This window comes from Aethalodelphis obliquidens, unplaced genomic scaffold, assembly GCF_003676395.1.
Source record: "Aethalodelphis obliquidens isolate GAN/ISIS:26980383/991018 unplaced genomic scaffold, ASM367639v1 scaffold99, whole genome shotgun sequence".
Lineage (NCBI taxonomy): Eukaryota > Metazoa > Chordata > Mammalia > Artiodactyla > Delphinidae > Aethalodelphis > Aethalodelphis obliquidens.
Genome location: NW_020838043.1, coordinates 2,909,361 through 2,931,645, shown reverse-complemented (window position 1 = coordinate 2,931,645; position 22,285 = coordinate 2,909,361). Strand labels below are relative to the sequence as shown.

Genomic DNA, 22,285 nt, shown 5'->3' with positions numbered 1-22,285 from the left:
GGCTTCCCTGGTGGCACAGTGGTTGAGAGTCCGCCTGCCGATGCAGGGGACACGGGTTCGTGCCCCGGTCCGGGAGGATCCCACATGCCGCGGAGCGGCTGGGCCCGTGAGTCATGGCCGCTGAGCCTGCACGTCCAGAGCCTGTGCTCTGCGACGGGAGAGGCCACAGCAGTGAGAGGCCCGCGTACCGCCAAAAAAAAAAAAAAAAAAGCCCCAAACTGAAGTAAATCCAATGTGAGGTGAGTATAACTAAGTACACACAAATCCAGTGTTTCTAGAAGCACTTCGGCAAGAAAAAAAGGCCAAAGGCGGGGAATGCTTCAGGGCACAAACTTCAGTTCTTTCCCCCCTTACTCCTTCAGGTATGATCCAAGAACAGAGGAGTCAACAGGACAGCAAACCATTTAGCCCAACACTCACCAATGTATACAAGTGATTCTAGATAGGATGTGGGATGTCACTGAATAAAACCAGGGGGGAAATTCATTTTATTAACACTACTTTGCACCACTATTACAGCATTCTCTCAGTGTCTGTAAAAAGTTGCTACCTGAGACAGATGGCTGGCCAAACTTTTAGCCAGTGCTTCTACACGCACCCCACCCCCCGGCCCCGAACAGCAGGGGTGGGCATGCTGGGGTGGCGCAGAAAGCTCTCAGATGAGGATTCACTTGAAATCCATCTCAGTTCTTGTACATACCATGAGTCCACATTTGTTTGCTTTTTGTAAAAATAAAACTGACTAGGAGGCTGAGTGACGTTTATCTCATCTTCACAAACCCCAGTTGGAGAGTTACAGATTTAGACTATCATCAAAAGACTGTACCTTTCATTAAAGAGATGTTGTATTTGTCAACAGAAGGTGTTCAGAGTATTTTCTTGGCCAGGACTGTTAAATCCTTCGATCAGGTTTTTGTTACAGTCATCCAGGCTGAGATTTTCACTGGATCTCTTGGGGAAAATGGGGGGGCCAGTGAAATCTAAGAGATCTTGAAGTGCTCGGGCATTACCAGTTCCATTTTGGTCCAGAGATACCCCAGGAATCATTTCACTCACTGGTGAAAATTCTGGGATAGAGATAAGCTCTTCTTTTGAAACAGGACTGGAGGGGGAGAGGGAGAGAGGGAGGGAGAGAGAGAGATGGAGAGATAGACAAACTATTAATTCTATTTGTCATATTTTGTTATACTACTCTTCTTTTCTAGAGAAGACGGATTTAGAGCCAGAGCTTGTGTGTAACACATCATGAAAGATACAAGTTAGTTTAAGTCTGAGACATTGACAGAAGGGAAACGGATTTGAGACGGGAGGGAAGGGGGCAGGGCACAACCTTTAAAACAATGACATAGCCTTTGAGGATACAAAAACTGGTTAGAACCGATCAGACCCAAGATGGTGGAATATTCGACTTCCCTTAGACCCTGAGCCTCATTATGCCCTCATTATAATGCATTAGCATATGCTAAAGGACAACCCACAGGCGCCATGAGAGTTCCGAGGCTGACCATAAAAGGCCAAAAAGTAGGCAGTGGCCCAATTCCTGGAAATCCCCGCCCCCTCTCCAAAAGAGTTGGAATAATCCTCACACTTGTTAGCGAATGAAATTACCCAGCGCATAAAAACCAACCACGCCATATTTCAGGGTCACTCGCCTTTTGAGACTGACCGTATTCTGTCTATGGAACGTGCATCTCCCAGGGCCTCTCACCTTCTGAGATGGCCTGCGCTCTGTCTCTGGAGTGTGTATCTCCCTAAATAAACTGGCTTTCCCACTTACTTCTTGGGGCAGAGCCCCCTTGTCTGCACACTTGTATCCCTCACAAGCATTCTATATTAATAAATCTACTTCTTGCCTATCACTTTGCCTCTCGCTGAATTCCTCCTGCGCTGAGACATAAAGAACCTGAGCTTCATTAAGTCCTGAGACCAGGTGTGCGATTTCAATTAAAAGACAGTGGGTTTGAGTCCCAGCCCGTGGGTTCAAGTCCCATCTGAGGTGTGTGGTTTCAGATTGAGCAGGGCTGTGAAGGCCAAGGTCACGCTGCCCATGGGAAGAAAGTAAAAACCCGCAGGCACCAGCGCACTACTACAGAGAAGCCAAGCACTTCCGAAACCCTTAAAATGGGAAACGCAAACAGAGCCAATGCCAGAAGCTGAAAGTGAGCTGAACGGCGGTGGGGGGGGGCGGGCGGGGGGGCTGTCTAGTCACCACGGGGTGCCTTGGTGCAGCCTCTCTCTAGCAGCACCGCCTCTGGGGAGCAGCTTTCCCTCCCCAGACCTCACTTTCCTCCGCTGCAAAATGCAATCAACAAGCGTTTCTCCCCCCAGGCGACCACGTGGGGAAGACTTTGCCGGAGCCACCTGGAGGCCATGCTCAGGCCCGGAACCTCGTTAGCAAGGACCCCCGCCACCCACCCGGCCACCTGCAGAGCCGATCTCTCCCACAGCACCCTCGCTAAAGTGAGACTTCCACTCCCCCGCCCCCCCTCCCCACCATGGGCCTTGTCTCTCTCTCTCTCCTCTCCCTAGAGGTGGAAGGAGGAAGGAGGAACCAGAGGCCTAGCTCAGATAAGTGGTGGGCCGGGATCTGAGGTCCCCTCACCAGGAGTCTCTCTGAACAGCCAGAGTAGGGCTGCTGTCAGGTTTGTCTGGTTTTTTTTCTTCCTCCGTAAGAGCTTAGAGAAGAATCTAGAAAAACAAGTTGAACTGCAGAAGCTCAGATGATCTGTCTCCCTCACACTGAGCCTAGTTAAGGGGCAGCAGCTGACCTGACGCCACTTCTGGTGGCCCGGAGCCTGGGCAAACTGCTTCATTAGTGGGAACACCCGCCCCATCTCCGCCTTGCCCACCTCCATTCCCAGGGTTTGAACAGCTGGTCAGAGCAGGCGGAGGACAGAATGGCGCCACAAGCTTAGGCGCTGCCCCCAGGAGTCACCATTCTCCAATGCAGAGGTGGCCACACCAAGAACGCAGTGCACACACAGAGCTCCTTCACTTCCTTGAACCATGGCCAGTGCCAGGTCTCGTCCCGCCCCCCCACCCAGAGGCAGAAAGAATAAGCACAACTGCCTCGACACGGCGGCGGGAGGTATTGTGTTATCCTTTAAGATGCCCCAGCAGTTCCCTGCCCCCCCGGGGGCAGAGTGGCACCACTTACAGGAAGTCTGCCATGACGGTGGCGGGTGGTGGCAAGGCCTGACGAGGCCGTACTCTCAGGCTGCGCAGGACTCGCTCTCCTGGTGACAGGGCGGCTGGACCCTGGGTTTTCCCATATCTGGCTCAAGGCCAGGGTGCACGAGCTGGGATATTTACAGTCAGTGTGCCCTGGGAAAGGCTCTGCTCCCCACCTGCCTCCCCCCAGACTGAGGCTGAGTATTCACAGGCAAGGAGATAAGTGTAGGCTCCGGCAGGCTGGAGCTCTGGCAGAGCGTGTACAAAATACTGGCATTCCCTCCTGTCACAGAGAGGACCCCCAGCCCAACTGCCCTGCACTGCATTGTTCCAGCGCCTCTGCCCCAACCCCGGGCTAACTGAGCCCTCCTTTGGTCCAGGATTAATTTGCCAGGCAATGTTATCCACAAACATATACCAGTTAAGAATTCCTTAAGTTGTTAGGATCTGAAAGCAAATTAGTTCCTTTATCAAGTTCCCAATGACAAGTTTACTTAAACATGAGACACTGGACACAGTGAGTGCGCCCTTTTGGTGGCCCACCCAGATCCCCTTTGCCTGTGGTTGCACCCACCCCCCAGCTGCTATGGGCTCACAGCTGCTGCCCTTCCTCTGGACAACTGCCTTTGGCTGATGGGAGCATCCCCACCCTGGGTGCTCCACAGTCGATGGCTGACAAACACAGTGCCATGAAGCCCGCCTCCCTTACCGCAGTCAGAGCGCTCTCTGGTGGAAATCCATCCTCCAGAGTTCCACTGGGACCAGCTGAGACCAGATCCTTGCTTAGTGACTCCCCCTGCCCAATCCTGCTTCCCTCCCTTCCCTTTCTCCTGAGAACTCTCTTCTGATAAATCCCATGCCCTAGAATCCCTGTCCCAGGCTCTGTTTCTAGGGAACTCAACCCAAAACATGGATATTAATTTACCACTGTTAGCTTTCCTGAATGGCAACCGTATCTACTATAGGTGTGTAGAAAGATTTGGGTGTGGAAAAGATGAAGAAATCAACTAAGAGGTGGTAGAGGTATCTGGGGAAGAGATGAGGCTCAAATGCAAAAGCAGTGGACCTACCTCACATCCATAGACTGAACTTCTTCGGTTGAATCATCCAGACTGTTTGATTTCCCATCAAGGGCGTCCAGGTGAACAAGTCCCCCAACTGGTTTAAGTCCATTAGTGAACACATCTTGGGGGAAAGTCTCTGGGACAGCACGTTCCACACCATTAACTTCCTGGCAGGTGTTCAAGCCATTGATTTCTGATGGAGAACACAAAGTCATTCTGTCAGTCATAAAATATCCCAAACGATGAAATAACAGGGGAAATATCTATAGAGGCAATGAATCCTCTACTTTACCAACAATGCAATACCTTTTGTAAAAAGAACCCCATGTAGTCACCTTCCCACCGGGAAGAGATGACAAATGACATCATCAGTGTCTGTGCACGGCTCATGACCCACCCTGGAGGCTTGGTGTCACATGCTGTACAGGTCCCCGGACTCGAGCCACAAGGCTAAAGAGAAATGTGAAGAGTGACTCTGAGATGGGTATGCGTTTTCTGACTTTGGCTGCCACGAAATAGTCCAACCTGAGGAGCTTTAAGTACATGATAGAAAAGAGCTGGACTATCTAGAACTCTGGAAGGCAGAAGAAACTGCCGTAGAACAAGAGAGTCAGTTCTTAATAGAACCTGACCAGCAATTAAGCTTCCCGGAAAGCAGCCCGGCCAGCAGATGGCCTGGCTCCGGCACTGGGATTATTAGAGTAACAGAGGAACCCGCCGGTTTCCAAGTGGACCTGACAGACCTGTGCTGGAGATGGAAACTCCACAAGGGAGGGGAAAGTGCACAGGCCCCTTCCACTAATAAAGCTCTTAGGACCCGTGGGTGCTAGTCTCCCACAGGAAGCGCCATGAGCCCTCACCTCCTGAAAGGAAGAACCTAAGAACCAGACCTCACGCTCACCTATTTTGTTGGGGACAACTGGTTTTGCCTTATTTTCCACACACACAGCAGGCTGAAGCTCCACTTTCGGGTCTTCTTTCTGAAAACAAATAGAGGGAAGGTTGGCTTTATGTAGAAAGGTAAGTGCTTTTGAAAAGTATCAGAGGATATTTGGAACCATGCTGGGCCAACTGTCTGCTCCACGGTAATTCTTTGAATTTTCTGAGGTTATTACAAATCAGCTATGTTTCCCTTATCAATATGCCACCATTCTCTTTTTTGATCTGTGGACTATAATGCTTCTCCCTGCATCCCTACCCCCATTTCCCTGAGGACATTTTTTGTTATCACCCCATCTCTGAAATCCCTCTCTTAGACTCCTCTTTCCTTTCAGGGACCTACAGCCTCCTTAATCTAGCCAGGAACAAAGCAAGGAAGAGCCTATTTTTTTCTGGTTAATCCTCTCTGAGACCTACAATGTCACTGTATATATTCCACCATTCTGTTCTTCTCAGAACATGAATTATGAAAATGGTACTCTGAATGCCTACCTTCACTTCCAGAGACACATCACTCTTCCTTGTTCTCTTCATAATTTCATCTATTCTCTGGGAACCAAAAAGAAGCAGGTACATATACAAGTAAGCCGGGTCTATATGCAATTTCACATTCCTCACAAAATTTGTAAAAAAGAAACATCAGCAGAGGATAATGTGTATAGAAAGGTTTTTCCATTGATTTTGCAGACATACACCTCTGCCATACGAACACGGTCAAATGCTTAAGGAGTGAACCAGTTAAGTATCTAGAATCAACAATTTATATCCCATCTTTCTCCTTCCTCTCCTTAAGTTACCTAGAAAGCAACACATCACTACCTGCCATTCAAGAGGACCACCCTAAAGAAAGCCAAGCTGAGGTGCAGAAGGGGAGGCCACAGATTGGACACCATGAGAATGGACCTTCATAATCAGCCTCCTTAAACCCTTTACCCGTAATTAAATGGCCTAAACACCCCAATTAAAAGACAAAAACTGTCAAACTGGATTAAAATAACAAATCCTGACCATATGCTGTTTATAAGAGGCACATTTATAAGGACACATAGGTTCAAAGTGAAAAAATTTATCATGCAGGTGCTAATCACAAAAAGGCTGACAAAGTAGACTTTAAGAAATATCACTAGAGATAAAGAAGGACGTTTCAGGGCTTCCCTGGTGGCGCAGTGGTTGAGAGTCCACCTGCCGATGCAGGGGACATGGGTTCGTGCCCCGGTCCGGGAGGATCCCACGTGCCGCAGAGCGGCTGGGCCCGTGAGCCATGGCCGCTGAGCCTGCGCGTCAGGAGCCTGTGCTCCGCAACGGGAGAGGCCACAACAGTGAGAGGCCCGCGTACCGCAAAAAAAAAAAAAAAAAAAAGAAGGACGTTTCATAATGATAAAAGGGTAATTCAATGGGAAAATTTAATAATTTGAAATATAAATCCACCTAACAGTAGAGCTTCAAATTATGTATATAAAAACAAAAATGTATAGAACTGGAAGGAGTAGTGGAGAAATCCATAATCACAGATGGAGCTTTCAATACCCCTCTCTCAGTAAATGAAAGAACAAGATGACAGAAAACTAATAAAGACACAACAGTATGATCAACGAAATCAACCTAAATAACAATTCTAAGAGCACCGTACCCAACAACTGCAGAACATAACTGGACTCACTTCCTGTCCCTGCCTCACCCTAAGTACTCCTGATCCCTTAGCCCTTACCTTCTTCCTCTCCAGTCGCTCCTGTTCAATCTGCAGCATGATCTGCTCTCTTTCTAGACGCATCTGTTTAGCTGCCTCCTGGGCCTTTGCTTCTGCTGCTTCCTTCTGGTAGAAACATGTAAAAGAAGGGATAGGCTTTACTAAGCTGAAGAAAACGCTAGTTAATTCCCTGGGGTTTGCACCTATATTCCTCCACCTCATCATCGACCGAAAAGTGGGTGCTGCTCGAATATTCAATGTGGATTTACACAGCCTGCTCTACGACACAGCAGACGTGGTTGGGTCTCACTCATATGACCTCGGTCCACCATGCAAATCACCTGCAGACATTCTGCGTACAAGGTCAAGGTCTTTCTGTGTCTGAGGGTAGTCTCTGGCCATAAGTATGCATGTGGCTAGAAATTTCAGGAAGTTAATTTCCCCTCAGTGACCTGCAACCATAAGGGGCAGGACTTGGAAGACAACCTAGTTTCCTCACCACTCAAGGGGATAATCCTAAGGCATGGTCCACAGTCTCTCAGAGAGTTCCATAGTGAGCAAGTTCCAGCTGCCCACAGTAACCCACTCACCAATGTGCTTTCCTCTCACTCCCCTACCAGCTTCCTGCGATCATCTCCCAAATAAACTACTGGCACCCAAGTTCTCATCCAGGGTCTGCCTTTGGGGGAACCCAAACGGACATACAGCAAATACTACCAACTTCACTTCTGTTGCCCAAAGTAACTCATATTTATTAACTAGCCCAGTTAAAGAAAAACTTCAAGTAAACATTATGAGTCATCCAAATTTAACTAATTTTACCTAATACTAACTAAGGCCCTTAAGGAAAGTCTATATAAGGATTTGCACAGTACCTGCTTTTCAATCATGGCCTTTTCCTGCTTTTCTTTTTCTTGCTTTTCCTTTTCTTGCTCTTCTTTCAACAGCAGCTCCTCCTTGGCCCTCCGCTTGGCCTCCTCTGCCGCCTTCCTTTTCTCTTCTTCCTCCTGCCGCTTCTTTTCCTCTTCCTGCTTACGGGCTGCTTCTTCTAGGCGAAGTCTTTCCCCCTCTGCCTTTCTTTGCAATTCCTCTCTCTCCAGCCTTTTGAGAACATAAATGATGTTAGAAGACAACGACGACGTGCCCAAAAGGTAAACTACCAAGAGCTATGTGCCAACAGTAGAGCATAACACTTGCCACTGTCACAGACACATGCATATGAGTTAGCATCCACTTAAGAAAATGACTCACATCCTTCTCAGAAAGCCACTCCAGTCCATAACGTTACCAAAAAAAATAATAAGCAAAGTGGACTTTAAATTCTGTGATACCCAGAGTAATAATGTATTGATTTGTGAATAGACTGTAATGAAGACACAGATGTTCCCTAGCCAATTTACAAATGACCACAGGCCCATCATTCTTTTTTTTTTTTTTTTTTTTGCGGTACGCGGGCCTCTCACTGCTGTGGCCTCTCCCGTTGCGGAGCACAGGCTCCGGACGCGCAGGCTCAGCGGCCATGGCTCACGGGCCCAGCCGCCCCGCGGCATGTGGGATCTTCCCGGACCGGGGCACGAACCCATGTCCCCTGCATCGGCAGGCGGACTCTCAACCACTGCGCCACCAGGGAAGCCCCCATCATTCTTATTGAATGAGAATTCCTTAAAAACTGAGTAGGATAAATATTTAAAACCAACTTAAATGCACTACCAAATGTAAAATAGGTAGTTAGTGGGAAGCAGCTGCATAGCACAGGGAGATCAGCTCGGTGCTTTGTGACCACCTAGAGGGGTGGGATAGGGGCGGTGGGAGGGAGACGTAAGAGGGAGGGGATAAGGGGATCTATGTATATGGTATAGCTGATTCACTTTGTTATACAGCAGAAACTAACACACCATTGTAAAACAATTATACTCCAATAAAGATGTTAAAAAAAAAAACAACTTAAGCTAGAAAAAAAAAAAGAAAAAAAACCTCGAAGTGTCTCAGTGACTCTCACATCTGTGCCAGTCAGCAATTTGAGAGCAGTGACTAGGAGCTCAAAAAGTTCACTTTGGTTTTAATTAGTATGTGACTTCTGAAGCAGCAAATGGAAGAAAATGCTCAACAGAAACTTGACATTTAAGGAATTAAAGCATCTATTTTCCATTTATCTTGGCATTCTTTAAAAAAATTTTAGCTTTTATTCTTTGCTAAATGAAAATTAAATGGCATTTAGACATTTTTCATCCACAGATGAATGGTCAGCGATGTAACGATAAAGAGCTTAAGCAGTGAGGGAAAACTCTGTAAAGTCTAAGTGCTTGTTTTTACATTTCTAACGTTCTTCCTGCTCATGTGTGTCACTTTCCTCTTCTATGAAAAAATGTGGATAACTATACTCATTTTGCAGTGAGTTACTGACTGGCAATGTGCCACATGGGCACGATCAAGACTGCATTCTGATTGTGCCACTTGCTGTGTGACCCTTCCTTGGAAAGTCACTCAACATTTCTGATGCCCATTTAAAAAAAATGGGAATAGCTATATTACTGGCTCCTCGACATCACTGTGGGAATTAAATGAGATAATGGGAAGCACTTAGCACAATGCCTGGTCCTGGGCAGATTCTCAAATGCTAGTGTGTTTTACAATTTAAAATGAACGCTCTCTTCAATTCCCAGTGTCCTTTTAAGCGCATCTGTAAATGTGTATGTTTTTCAGAAATTATCTTTATTTGGAAGCATGTACCGCTGCCTTACTGGGGCGCTGGTATATTGTTATAAATGATCAAGACTTAAAAAGAACATCCTTCCACCCTAACGGTTGGCTTTAGGAATCACGGAGGCAATTAGCCTATGTGCTACCAAAGAAATATTTTAAAAGGTAAAAAAATACACAAAGACATTAGCCTAAAACTACAATGGGACATGACAATGTATTCTATGTTCACAGAGGGTGCAGTGCCTAAAAGCTGGAACAACTGAAATTACTAACAAATATTCTGGAGAACTTTGGAGAAGAGCATTATGGGACCTAGTCAGAAAGAAACTCACCAGTTCTTAGATTCCTCAATGAAAGACTAGGATGCCCAACACAGGACTGTAAAAACCGGATGTGTCAATAACAAAACTTCTCCCAAGGTTAATCAGAGCACTGTTTTAGTATTTCTCTCTCTTTTAAGGAGCCAGTTGTGACTGTCTCAGAGAAGTTAATACACGAAGGATACGTATATAAATTAACCCACAAGCTACTTCATCCTTAGGATCTGAAAAGCCACTCGGTTTCTTCTGTTTTACCAGGAGGACTTCAGAGGTGCCCGATGCATAGCTATGCAGTAACACATCCTCTTAGCCCCTAGGTCTCCATAATCCAAGTCATCACCCACAACATAAATTCCTCCCCACAGGCCCATAAGCCCCTACAGACAAAATTCCCTCCATTTAACCACACTCTGCTTCCCCCAAAGTAGCTAAAAACTGGCTTTCCCTGTGTGAAACCAAGTCTCTCAAAATCCTCTCCAAGAATAAACACTCTTTCTCTCCCTGCTTAACGAACCAGAGAGGACATGGCAGTGTCATTTCCCCAGCGCCCCTCTGCTGCAGGCAGCCCGACCCCACTGCCCTTACCGTCATTACCGGCTCCCTCCGGAGCTCACCAGACCCACGTGTACTTCTGTCACCCCCGCCCGTCCTTGCTCCTGCCACCCACCCCAAACCTACCCCCCTTCCTCACCAGATAGAAAGTACCAGAAAACTGTGCACTGTAGTCATCATTCAGTGGATACATCCCTCATCCCCGTTCCCGGCCACCGGTGAGGGTCTTCTGTGTAACGATCCCCATCTCTCAAGCTCCAGACGCCGGCCCCCTCTCGTCCCACCCTCTCACATTTGCACCATGTCCCTGACACATGTTCAGTCTCGACTCATTCAATCTCCGGATGAGTATGTGGGTTTCACTTTCTCCCTTCCTTATGTGCTTAAAAGTTTTCATTTAAAAAAGCTTAACCTTCAATGTTCTAACCTTCCCCTTCTTTGATCTGCCCTCACCCGTCCCTCGCCGCCTTCTCTCCTGACCGGCCCCGGGCAGCTCTGTGCCGTCCCTGCATCCGCTCCCTCTTCTCTCAGGGCGCCCAGGCTGCCCAGCCACTGAGCATCTGTGGGATGGCATGGGGGCCACTCTGGGCCCTCCTGGGTTGTCAACAGTGGTTGAAGTAAGGCCCAGACAAGGCTGACTGGTCATCTTTCCCTGGACCTCAGCCACCACGCCAGCCATCCATCCTCATCTCCCAGACCCCCAGGGGAACAGTCCAAACCTCCACTTTTCCACCGTCTTCCACATCCTCTTTAGTCGATGGCATCATCAACCACTTTCCAGAGAAGACCGGGGCCACCTGATCTGGGCTTCCTAAACTTCACTCCTCTACAGCATTCCTGCTCAGAAAATGCCCCCTTTTTTCTGCTTAGATGCAAAGGATTATAAATGCCACCAACCACACTATTAATTCCACACACAGCCCCGCACCCGAGTTCCTTCCACCGTCCCCCTCTCTTCCTTCCATCGCTTTGTCCTTCTACACGGACCTTCCCACGGCCTGCAAAACACTCAGGCCTCAGGGATCCCAAACAACTCTCCTCTGTCCCCTCTCCCCTGCATTCTGCTGATGCTCAGGGCCTCTGCCATCTCACCTGTCAAGCTGCTTCTGTCTCCACCCCTCTCCATGATTTCCCCCCAAACCTCCATTCGTGTCCTAAACCCCAAGACCAACGGCCTTTCCTCAGCCTCGACACGTCTCGCAGGTGCAAGCGGCATTCGACTTCCCTCCTGTGAGGGCCTGGCTCTCCCTTCCTGACTCGGCCGCCACCCCCCGCGCCAGACGGGCCCTGCCTGCCCAGCTCTTACCCCGACAGTCCACCACCCAGAGGCTCAACCGATGAGCTGCCAGGGCTGAGCGGCACCAGGACCTCTGCCGGAAGGGCCGGGCCCAGGCCAACTCTCGCACAGACACTGAGCTGCAGCCTGGCTATGTGACCCTGCTGATGGAGGGTGCCTAACTCAACTATCTTTCCACTTGGGCCCACAGCAGCTATCTTAACTTCTTAACATGACTCATTTTGCAATCCCAGTAAGATCTCTTTGCTTCTAGTTTCTGCCAGTGCCTTCCCTGGGGCGGACCCAGGGTCTAGGGTTTCTTGCTCCAAGAATCCTGATTTCTATCTTGGGCCATCCACGAGCCCAGGCACTGTGCCCTGTTCTGCATGCTTCCAGGAGAGCCCCAGGGTCACTGCTAGCGGGGACTGGACCAGCGTTTGCTCTTCTTCCGGGCCCAGCTGTCTGGGCACCTTGTCAGCCCTTCTGCTCTGAGCAGTCTCATCCCTGACTCGGATGGCGTTTTCCTCACCAGTTTGTCACAGTGATTGGCTTTCCACGGTTTGGCTCAAGTATCTTTATTTTCTCTATATTCTCTCATCTGGCAACTACATTTGTGTGGCTTCAACCACTGACTCTTAAGCACAAAACAGGAGCGAGGATGATCTTATCCCAAGAGGTGTCCGCTGTGTTCCAGGCCCTGGTTGTGTGGTACTGTACTTTCTCACCTCCCACGTGGTGCTAGCAAAGCTTCATATTCTGGCAAGAGAGAGGAAAACTGATTTTGGGTCAAGGGTATTGCTCTCATTTTTACCTAGGCCCCAGGCTTCAATTCCATTTCTAATCACCTGGATATCTTGCAGGCACCTTAAACTTAGTTTATCTACAATCAAATGGCTTGTTTTTACCCTCTAAAATCAATTCCTTCTGTCCTTCCTTTATCTGTCATTGGGTGTACCATTCTCCTATGCTTAGAATCAAACCTTGGCGTCGACTTTGAATGGGCCCATTTCTGTTGAACCCGCCTTCACTCCTCCAGCTCGAGCTCCACCACACTGCGCTACCTTCTCTTAATCCACAATTGCAATGGCTTCTCATTTGGGCCTCTTCCTACTTCTCTACCTTTCCTGTATGTTCACTGAGCGCCAGCACCAGTGATCCAAAGACTGTACCCCGGCCAAGGTGCTTAGTTGGGGGAAGTAGGCCTGTGAACAAATGAGGAGGCTCTGTGATCAGCCGACCAGCCGGGCTGGGCGGGCGAAGAGGGGGAGAGGTCTGTTCTCTCCCAGGGGCAGGGCTGGAAAGGCTTGCAGACAGGGAGCAGTGCTTGACCCGAGTCGGACAATGGAAAATGTGTCTGCTGACAAGGAGCTCGAGGCCACGGGAGGCAGCGTGAAAGCAGATGAGGAGGTGTGGACCTGCAGGACACAGGGGTGCTCAGGCCGTGGCAGGCCTCCTGTGGGCAGGGGAGTCACCGGCTTGTTAAAGGACAGGAGCAGGACAATGACGCTTATCTGAGAACAGGCACTGGGGACACAGCGTGGACAGTGGATGAGCTCCGCGAGACCTAGAGCGGGGAGCTCAGTGCGGATGCCACAGACACAGTCCAGGTCAGAGACCACAGGGGCCAGAGCTCAGGAGGGGAGAAGGGGCTGGAGGGGAAGGGAGACGAGAGAGATGCTAGAGGCGGCCGAGACAGACCTGACAGGGGACGGGACACTGACGAGGAAGGAGAGGGGAAGTTGAGAGCTGGCTCGGACACATCTGATCTGGTTGCCTGGAGACATGGAGGACTGAGCTTGTGAAAGGAAAAGGAAGTCTGCGAGAAAGACAGTAAGGTCTGCTTTGGAAATGCTCAATTTGAGATGTGTGTGGGACATACTTAAAGGAAAGCATAAAGCAGTTGGTAATACTGCCTGCAGGTTCTAGACCAGTGCTAGCCAACAGACCTTTCTGTGATGAGGGAAACGTTCTAGAGATTTGTGTAGTCCGATATGGTAGCCACTAGCCATGTAGCTACTGAGCACTTGAAATGTGGCCATACGGCTGGGGAACTGAATTGGACTTGATCTTAGTGTATTTCCATTTCGGTGGCCACCTGGGACTAGAGGCGGTGGTACTGGACAGCACAGGCTCAGGAGGCATCAGTACCCATGTGTGATTTAATGCCTCCCTTGTACCAGAAAGTATTGAAGGTTTACAGAGCAAGATGAAATTGGCTTCAGAAATAGATGGTAAAACAAGGCAAAGAAAAGATGAGGGTAGAAAGGGAGATGAGAGCAGAGTTGGGTTAGCACCCCAAATGCTGAGCATGAGGATGCTGTGTGAAATGCGAGCCCCAAACTTTTGAAGCCAGAGGAAGCTGGCAGCGCAATGGGGGCGCGGGCCAGGCAGGAGGGCGCAGCGCTGCTCGGGAAGGGCTTGTCAGGTGAAGCTGGCCAAGGACTGAGGGCTGGGAGCCCAGGTGATGCGTGAGGGGCTGAGTGGGAGACAGAGGAGACTGAGAAGGAGAGGCAAGAGAAGCAAGGGCAAGCGCGACACGGTCAAAGCCAACCAAGAAATGGATTAGGAGTCCGGCAATTAGGAGGAATGGTGAGTGTGAGGTCTGCAGACTGAGTGTGAGTAGAGGAAATAGAGACAGGCAGTACAGTCAATTCTTTGAGGAGCTGCGCTGTGAAGGAAACGGGAGAGGGTGCTGGCTGGAAGGCAGAGAGCTGCACCTTCCTTAGCACAAGCTACAGGCACGCGACTCACCTGCTCAGGGCCCGCACATCCCAAGCCCTGTCACTGAGGTCCTGCGACTCATCCTCCTCTCCTGGGACCTCCCTTCACACATCCTGCGGCCCACCCAACCCAGCCCAAGCACACCACTCAGTAAAAAGACCTGCTGCTGTTAACCAAAAGGTTGGAGGTGGGAAAATCATCAGAGAAGTCCAGAGTTCGAAGAAGGAACCAGCCAGACCTCCCCCCTCCTCCTTCAAAGAAATAAATCAGCAGAAGTGTAATGACAGACCACAACAGACTTGCCAAGGTCACTTAAGGATGAAGAATATTCTATTACTGATTAAACTCAGCGCCATAGCTGAGTGAAACACGGCAACGTGGCTGGCTCCCTGTCACGTTAAATCCTCTCAACAGTACTGGACTGTACTCTGTGATTATCCTAAGAGCTTCCTTTATCAATTTAATGATAAACTCTACCTTGCCCTTCAACATGCATTTCTCTCTGAATACTAAGACCAGAATAGGCAGAACCGTCTGTATTTTGACCAAGTGCCCCAGGGGTCAATGCAGTGGTTCTCAAAGTCTGGTGAGCTACTGAAGCGGGACACGGCCTGGGCCTGTGTATTTTCACCGCAACCCCTGACTGACTCTGACACCCTCCAAAGTTTAGGGACCACTGCCATGACATCTTCTTTCGTGCTCCAGGATAGGAGTCCCCGTACCTCGTGTCTCACGGCCTATGAGGTCGGCTTCGGCCCCAGCTAGGAGCCTCTGCTCAACCCTCCTTTCTCTTACCTGGGGGTGAAAGTTAGAATAATTTGGGGGAAAAAAAACACGATTCAGGAAGCAGAATCAAGATGTCTACATCCGGAACCTCCTGTCTTTTCAGGGAGAACCTCACTCTATAAACAAAACTCAAACTCCTTTGATAGCTCTATGAGGCCTGGCCGGTCCTAGAGTGTATGCCGAGAACAGGGGCTGTCGGTAACACCGATATCCAGGAGCTGGGAGTTTCCGCGGTCTCAGAAGGCCTGAGCACCCCCATACCTGTCTTGCTCTTCCTTCTCCAGACGTTCTTGCTGCTCCTGTTCCTTCTGCAGCCGGGCCTGTCGTCTCTTTTCGGCCAGCATCTTTGTGGCCTCTCCTGCATCAGTGGTGCCCGCTGTGGGCTTCCACGAGGCTGCATTGGAGGAAAAGATCAAGGGAAATGAAACAGTGACTGCACTCACACGGCAGCTACCACTTGGGATTGAAAAATCCAACCCAGTGGGTGATGGGAAATGCTGCCAGGACCAGCACAATCAGCCACCAAGCAGAGAGGCTGCAACAGGCTGGCTGTGACCCTGGATGCATTCCACCATGGAGGGCAGTGGAGAGGCGACAAGGAGAGACAGGGTCACCAGCAAGTCCCAAGGCAGCCACCACCGCTGCGCCTATCTGGATGAACTCACCGCAGCTGTCACGGAAGCTTCAAGGACTAAAGGAAGACCCTCTCTGTGGGAAAGGCAGATGCTGGCTGGATGCAGCTGACCACCCCCGTGGGCTTCCACAGCTAGGAGCAGCGTCAGCCCCTCAGCCTCCTCTGCCAGGAGACCCTCAGGAGAGCGAGGGGAAGGACTCGGGGCAACATGCAAGCCTGAGAAAGTGGCACGAGGGCATGGAGTTGTCTCCGGGAAAAATCCCCGTCTCTCCCCCATACCCGAGACTCCCGCGTGCATGGAGTCAGAGGGAGAACCGGCTGGGCGAGGAGGGCCTACCTCCACCGCCCTCGGCCTTCCCTGCTGCGGCCTCATGCTTCTCGGTGGCGTGCCTGTCTGCCACGTGCTTCTCTGGGGCCTCCTCCCCAGGTGGGCCGGCTGCCTGCTGAGCCAGGGAGCCCTCCCTTTCCTTGTTGCTCTTCTCTTTCTCTGCTTTCTTCTTGGGTGTTTCCTGGCCGGAAAAGGCGGGGAGGCGGTACTTCACCGGAGACCCTGGGTATGGCGGCTTCACGTTCTTTGGAGACTGCGGATATGCTTTTGAAGTTGCCCTGGAAAACCAAAACCACGCCAGAAGATGATTACCGGGCCTGACCACAGAACCCTCTGTTCCAAAGACACCTGGTTCCAAAAAGTTGAACAATTTCATCCTTCAAGGCAAACAAATGTGAGGCGGAGCACACACTCAGAAGTCCCTGAAGTAGGACTTCCCTGGTGGTGCAGTGGATAAGAATCCGCCTGCCAATGCAGGGGACACAGGTTCAAGCCCTGGTCCGGGAAGATCCCACATGCTGCGGAGCAACTAAGCCCGCATGCCACAACTACTGAAGCCCACGCACCTAGAGCCTGTGCTCTGCAACAAGAGAAGCCACCGCAACGAGAAGCCCGCGCACCACAACGAAGAGTAGCGCCCGCTCGCCGCAACTAGAAAAAGCCTGTGCGCAGCAACGAAGACCCAACGCAGCCAAAAATAAATAAATAAATAAATAAATAAATAAGAAGTCTCTGAAGTATTATCACCCTAACAGGAACATATGGTATCTAGAACATGTCCCTGGTGGAAGGGACAATGTTTTAGGAAGCCCAGCCAATGACGTCATGTCTGAATTTCACTTAAGTTTGACGACAACATAAGAATAAAGTGTTAGGCATTTTCCTACCTCCTCTTTTTAGAGGAGCACCAGGGTTGCATCTGGCTTCAGCATATGGCAACGAACGACCCTGCTCCCATTTTTTTCTATTATGGCAAAATACAAACAACATGAACTTTACCATCTTAACCACTTTGAAGTGTACAGTTCAGTGGCATTAAGTACATTCACACTGTGGTACAACCATCCCCATCGTCCATCTCCAGAACTCTGTACTCTTTAAACGCTAACTCCATACTCCCGCCTCTCCCCAGCCCCTGGCAACCACCTTTCCACTTTCTGTCTCCAGGAATTTGACAATTCCGCATACCTCATAGAAGTGGAATCATACAGTATTTGCCCTTTTGTGTCCGGCTTATTTCCCTCTGCATCTGTTGGAAGAAGGTCCATTACAGGTGTGCTGGCCTAGGCCTGGCTCCTGGTGACCACTGGCTGCTGGTGACGTAGATAACAGCCTAGCTTTAGTTGCCGAGTGCACCCAACGTTCGCACAGGGGTGTGACATTTGTACGGAGTACTTTTAGAAGAGCATAAAGTAATCTGTTCGTGCATTACACACTGTCACTCTCAACCCTGTAGCAGGCTGAACCATATGAAAGTGCTAATGTTCAACCATTTTTGATCTATAAAAACAGCAATAAAAATGGCAACTCAACATAATATTAAAGGCCAATTTCTCACCAGAGACCTAAAGAGTTTCCTAATCAGATCCTGGTGGTAAGGAAAAAATATAATCAGATCAACATTAAACTTGGTCTTGAGCTGGAAAATAATCCTCAAGGGGTACGTGGACTGGAAAAGATGCAGACCAGTTTTCCAATGATGCTCTCATGGTAAAAGCCCAGCTCCGGGTGCCAAGGAGAACACGTTTTCTCAGTTAATGCCAGGCTGAGGGCCACACAATGACCCCATGAATATGACTTGAACGTGATCTGAATTTTTAAAATTCAGTTATTTCAGCATCAACCATTTTACTGATATGGAATCAGTCCAGATCCCACTTCCATGGTGGTCTGTCCACCCCTCTCTGGCAGTCTGCTCCGTAGCTGGACCACTGTGACCCCAGAAAGAATCACTTCATAGTCGCCACACCGACTTCCCTCGTGCCACCATTCTGTTAGGCCTGGAGCCACACAGAACCCCTGTGACACCTCGTCCACGTGGACGGTGCCTCCTCTTTGCAGACCGTTCTCCCTCTGCCCTGGGGCTCAGCCAACTCAGGCCCCACCATTCCCGAGGGACTTCTTGACAAGCAGGCATTTCTATATAACCTTGGTTTTCTACTTTTGTTCCTAGACCCTAACCACATAAAAGCCAGGCACAGAATCCTCTTGCTTCTTCAATATACGTATGCATATGTACCAGGGTTTCTCAATCCTGCCATGACATTTGGTGCTGAATCATTCCTTGCTGTGGAGCTATTCTGTGCACTGTTTCGCAGCATCCCTGGCCTCAACCCGCTAGATGCCAGTAGCAATCTCCACTCCCCGCAACGCACCCCAGGTTATGACAATCAAAAATGTCTGCAGACATTGTCAAATGTCCCTGCAGGGGCAAGATCACCCCCAGCTGAGAACCACTGAGGTGAGACATACATATAGCGCCCCCCCACGCCCCTTCTATCTATATAAAGCAGGTAAAAGTGGTGCTGCTCTGGTTGAGGGGTAGTGTCCTAATCCCCACGCCCCCTGAGGCCCGCCTATGAGTCTCCTGAGAGCCCTGGCTTGAGAGGGAATCATCAGAGCCTTCTGTGTTCAGACAGCCAGGGTCGCACCTGGATCCCTCCCCCAGTGATCTGGAGCTCACACTCCCTCTAGCACCCTCCAAAACTGTGTCCACGCTTCCTGAGGGCTGTCTGCACACCAGCCCCTGTGCTGCTAAGTGTAGTTGTGTATGTATGTGTGTATACGTGTATGTCTCTTTTAGTTGTCAAAAACTGGTATGACACAGGTACTATTATTAGGGTCACTTTATGGAGGAGGAAGCGGGCTTAGAGAGGTTAAGTAAGCCGCGGAACTGCAGTCTGTGCCCACGACTCCCTGACTCCACTTCTTCCAACTTGGCCCTACTCCCTGTGTCGCAATGGTGGCTAAGCCAGAGCTTGGGGTCACCACGATCCCCAGATGTTCATTTTAGACCTGGCACAGAGTAAGCACACAACAGATGTTAGATATCGGGTGTTAGTGAAACATATAAAATAAAAATCCGAATTATCCTCACAGACAAGAACGAACCAAAAGCAGGAGGAAGAAATAAAACGGGGGAAACCACAAGCCCTGCTACCTCATGATGACAGCGCTCCATTAAGCATCGTTTTCCAATCAGCTGCAAAAACCTGCATTTAGGTTCAAACAGCCTGTACTACCGTACAGCAGGGGATCTTCTGCTTGGCAACACTCTCCTTCCATGCTGTCGTCTAGGGCCATACTGCTGCTATAACCACCAGGAGAGTGTCTTAAAGGACCTGGTCTGATGCACCGAGGTGATCAAAACACGTCACTTACTCCCTAGAATGTCAAGTGCATGCTCTGTGCAGCTCCGGTCCAACCCCTGTGCAGGGACAGGCAATGGCAAACAATTACTCCTGGATGTGGGATTTGGAGAGAGAGGCAATAGGAAAGACTGCTATTTCACGGTAGATGACGCAGACAGAAACACCTTCTCCTTCCGTAAGCATTCCTATCTTGACTCATTAAATAGGAACTTCTGCTATTGTAAGGACTGGCAAAAAGCCATTTGCTCTTCTTCCTTGCCCTCAACCTCCTCCCCAAGGAGTGAGGCATGACTTCTCTGCTTGGTGAGACAGAGCAGAGGTGCTGGGCGCCCACCGCCCAGTCCATCTGAGTTCTCTCGGGCACCTGCCTGCAGCGAGCGCACATCTGAGCTTCCCTCAGTGGTGCCTGAGAGGTGGGTTCCCCCCGGGGTCCTGGTGCAGGCGCCTCTGCTGCGCATGGGCAGACATGCGAGGACCTCTTCTGCAGACCCCACTCCCACCAGGAGGGTCCCCGGGGCTGGACTATGGGGAGTGGGTAAGAGGCCTGCACTGGCTGCAGGCCCACTTCATTCTATAGTCTTGCCTTAGTAGCAGAATGCCAGCACCTGGATCCCAACACGAACCCAGGGTCTGGTCTAAATGGCTCACTCACGGAAGGGAATGAGCCCGATGACAGTCACACCCTCAGTCAGTGTGCCCGGAGCCTGTAAGAGGGACATGCAGGGCAGGACTACAATCCCATGGGGAAAAAGCTGGTCTGCCCTGGGTGTGAGAGGTTCTGACAGCCTCAGACCTACTCAGCCCTGCTCAGCCTTGCTTCAACTTGCTTTAAGAGAACAGTCACGCGTAGGTTCTGTTCACACCACAGACTGTAAGGTTCTGTTCTAAATAATACTGGGCCAATTATCCACGAGCACACATCTAAAAATAATTGCTACCTGATAAGTAAGGGTGAATTATTTGGGATAAAACTCAACATACTAAGGAGTCTATCTACATTCCTCTACCCCAGCTCTTGCCCAATAAACAAAATAAATGAGAACGCACACACACACACTCCTCGTACGCACAATACAAACACGACCTCCAAATTAGAGAAGTGTAGGTAAATCATTGATTTTTTTAACAGCGAATGACCAAACTACAGAATACAGTCTTAGAAGTTCCCTATTTTATCTCCAGATCCATAGAGTTTCCTGCTCAGCCTGCCTCACTACTTCCCTACGTGGATGTAGCACCTTGCCCGCAAGAGCTGCTGAGCGTGGGAAGCGTGAACCGGGCAATGCTGGTCTGTCTGGCAGACTCCGAGGCTCTCTGGTCTCCTGCTCACACCACTTACTGCAAGCCAAATGAAGTCTGGCAAAGCTACTGTTTCCCCAATTTCCTAGAAATAGATATCTTGGCTGATGAAAGAAATTAAACACAAATTAATCAGGGAACTCACTGTGCTTTCATAGAGTTTTGTTTTTAAGTACCGTCTCGTCTATCTAATAAGGGTCTATTTGGTCACCACAATAACCCAGTGAGGTAGGTAGGAAATTACTATTAACCATATTTTAGATAAGAAAGCCCAAATCCTAAGTGCTTAAATGACCTTTCCCAAGAGGTGTAAACAGATGAGAGAGCCACGTCACTTGATTTTTCATCTTGCTTTTTTATAGGTTTTCCACTCCAAGTTTTAAAAGTTCAATACTTCCAGTGATTAGACATCTAACAAAGGGAATTCACAAATTTTGTTGGGGTGGTAGAGATAGGCCTTCCTGACGCACAAGGCAGGATTATATAACCTTTTGAGGTTCCATGACTGGTAGGAAATATGAACAAACACCTCTGTAAGTAGAGCGGCAAGAGGAACTCTCCGGAGAGGGTTGTCATGCTTCTGAACGTGAGTTTACTGCAAAGCAGATCCCCAAAGGACTTTTTTCACTCCACATCTTGCAATCTAGTTCTATTTTTTCCAAAGCCACTTGACTCCAGGCACAGTGAACACAGCCCACCCACAGGATGGGAGGGGTCTGTGGCCTCGTCAGCACAGCTTGGCCAACATTCTGAGAAGTCTATTTGTCAATGGTCCCATTTTACTATTTACTTTCCAGAGAGAAAAAGAGCAATTTTATACCACAGAGACCTGTGGATACCACCTTAACCCAGTGATCAAAGTTACCATCACCAGTAATGAAACAACTTGACATCATGGCCTCCTGATAAGATGTGCTGAGAAGGAACCAACATCCCTTCCATGGGATTCCTGCCCCAAATGTATAACCTGAGTCTAATCATGAGGAAACAGCAGACTGACTCAAACGAAGGACAGTCCTCAAAAAAAAAAAAAACAAAACAGAAAACCGGTCTGTGCTCTTTAAAAATGTCAGGGTCATAAAGAAAGGCTGAAGAACTGTTGCAAGTTAACGCAGACTAAGGAGGCAAGACAACTAATTGCAATGTGGGACGCTGGGTTGGATTCCGGACCAGGAAAAAAACTGTTCCAGAGGATCTCACTGGGACAACAGGCAGAAGTTGCACACAGTCTGTAAATTAAGTCTGTAAATTAAGTCACAACATCATGTCAAATGTTAACTTTTCTGATTTTTCACACTTGTACTGTGGTTATACAAAAGAATGTCTTCATTCTTAGGTATAAAGGGTCATGATGTCTGCAACTGATTCTCAAATGGTTCTTGGAAAATGTGTGTGTGTGTGTGTGTGTGTGTGTGTGTGTGTGTGTGTGTGTGT

At 49.3% G+C, this 22,285-nt stretch overlaps 1 protein-coding gene across 9 annotated transcripts in view; it reads right to left on the bottom strand.

Moving 5' to 3' along the window:
* The window catches only part of MAP7D2 (MAP7 domain containing 2), a 107,834-nt gene that overhangs the window by 2,570 nt on the left and 82,979 nt on the right, over positions 1 to 22,285 (bottom strand). For 8 of the 9 annotated variants that reach the window (XM_027096122.1, XM_027096125.1, XM_027096127.1 and 5 more), the window contains 8 exons: positions 16,191 to 16,459; positions 15,481 to 15,613; positions 7,737 to 7,962; positions 6,883 to 6,987; positions 5,667 to 5,723; positions 5,137 to 5,215; positions 4,242 to 4,428; positions 827 to 1,102 (listed from right to left, as the gene is read on the bottom strand). In XM_027096122.1, the coding sequence (XP_026951923.1) occupies positions 853 to 1,102; positions 4,242 to 4,428; positions 5,137 to 5,215; positions 5,667 to 5,723; positions 6,883 to 6,987; positions 7,737 to 7,962; positions 15,481 to 15,613; positions 16,191 to 16,459 (1,306 nt within the window). In that variant the 3' untranslated portion in view covers positions 827 to 852. The remainder of the gene's footprint in view (positions 1 to 826; positions 1,103 to 4,241; positions 4,429 to 5,136; positions 5,216 to 5,666; positions 5,724 to 6,882; positions 6,988 to 7,736; positions 7,963 to 15,480; positions 15,614 to 16,190; positions 16,460 to 22,285) is intronic. The other variant, XM_027096129.1, reaches the window with a different exon arrangement.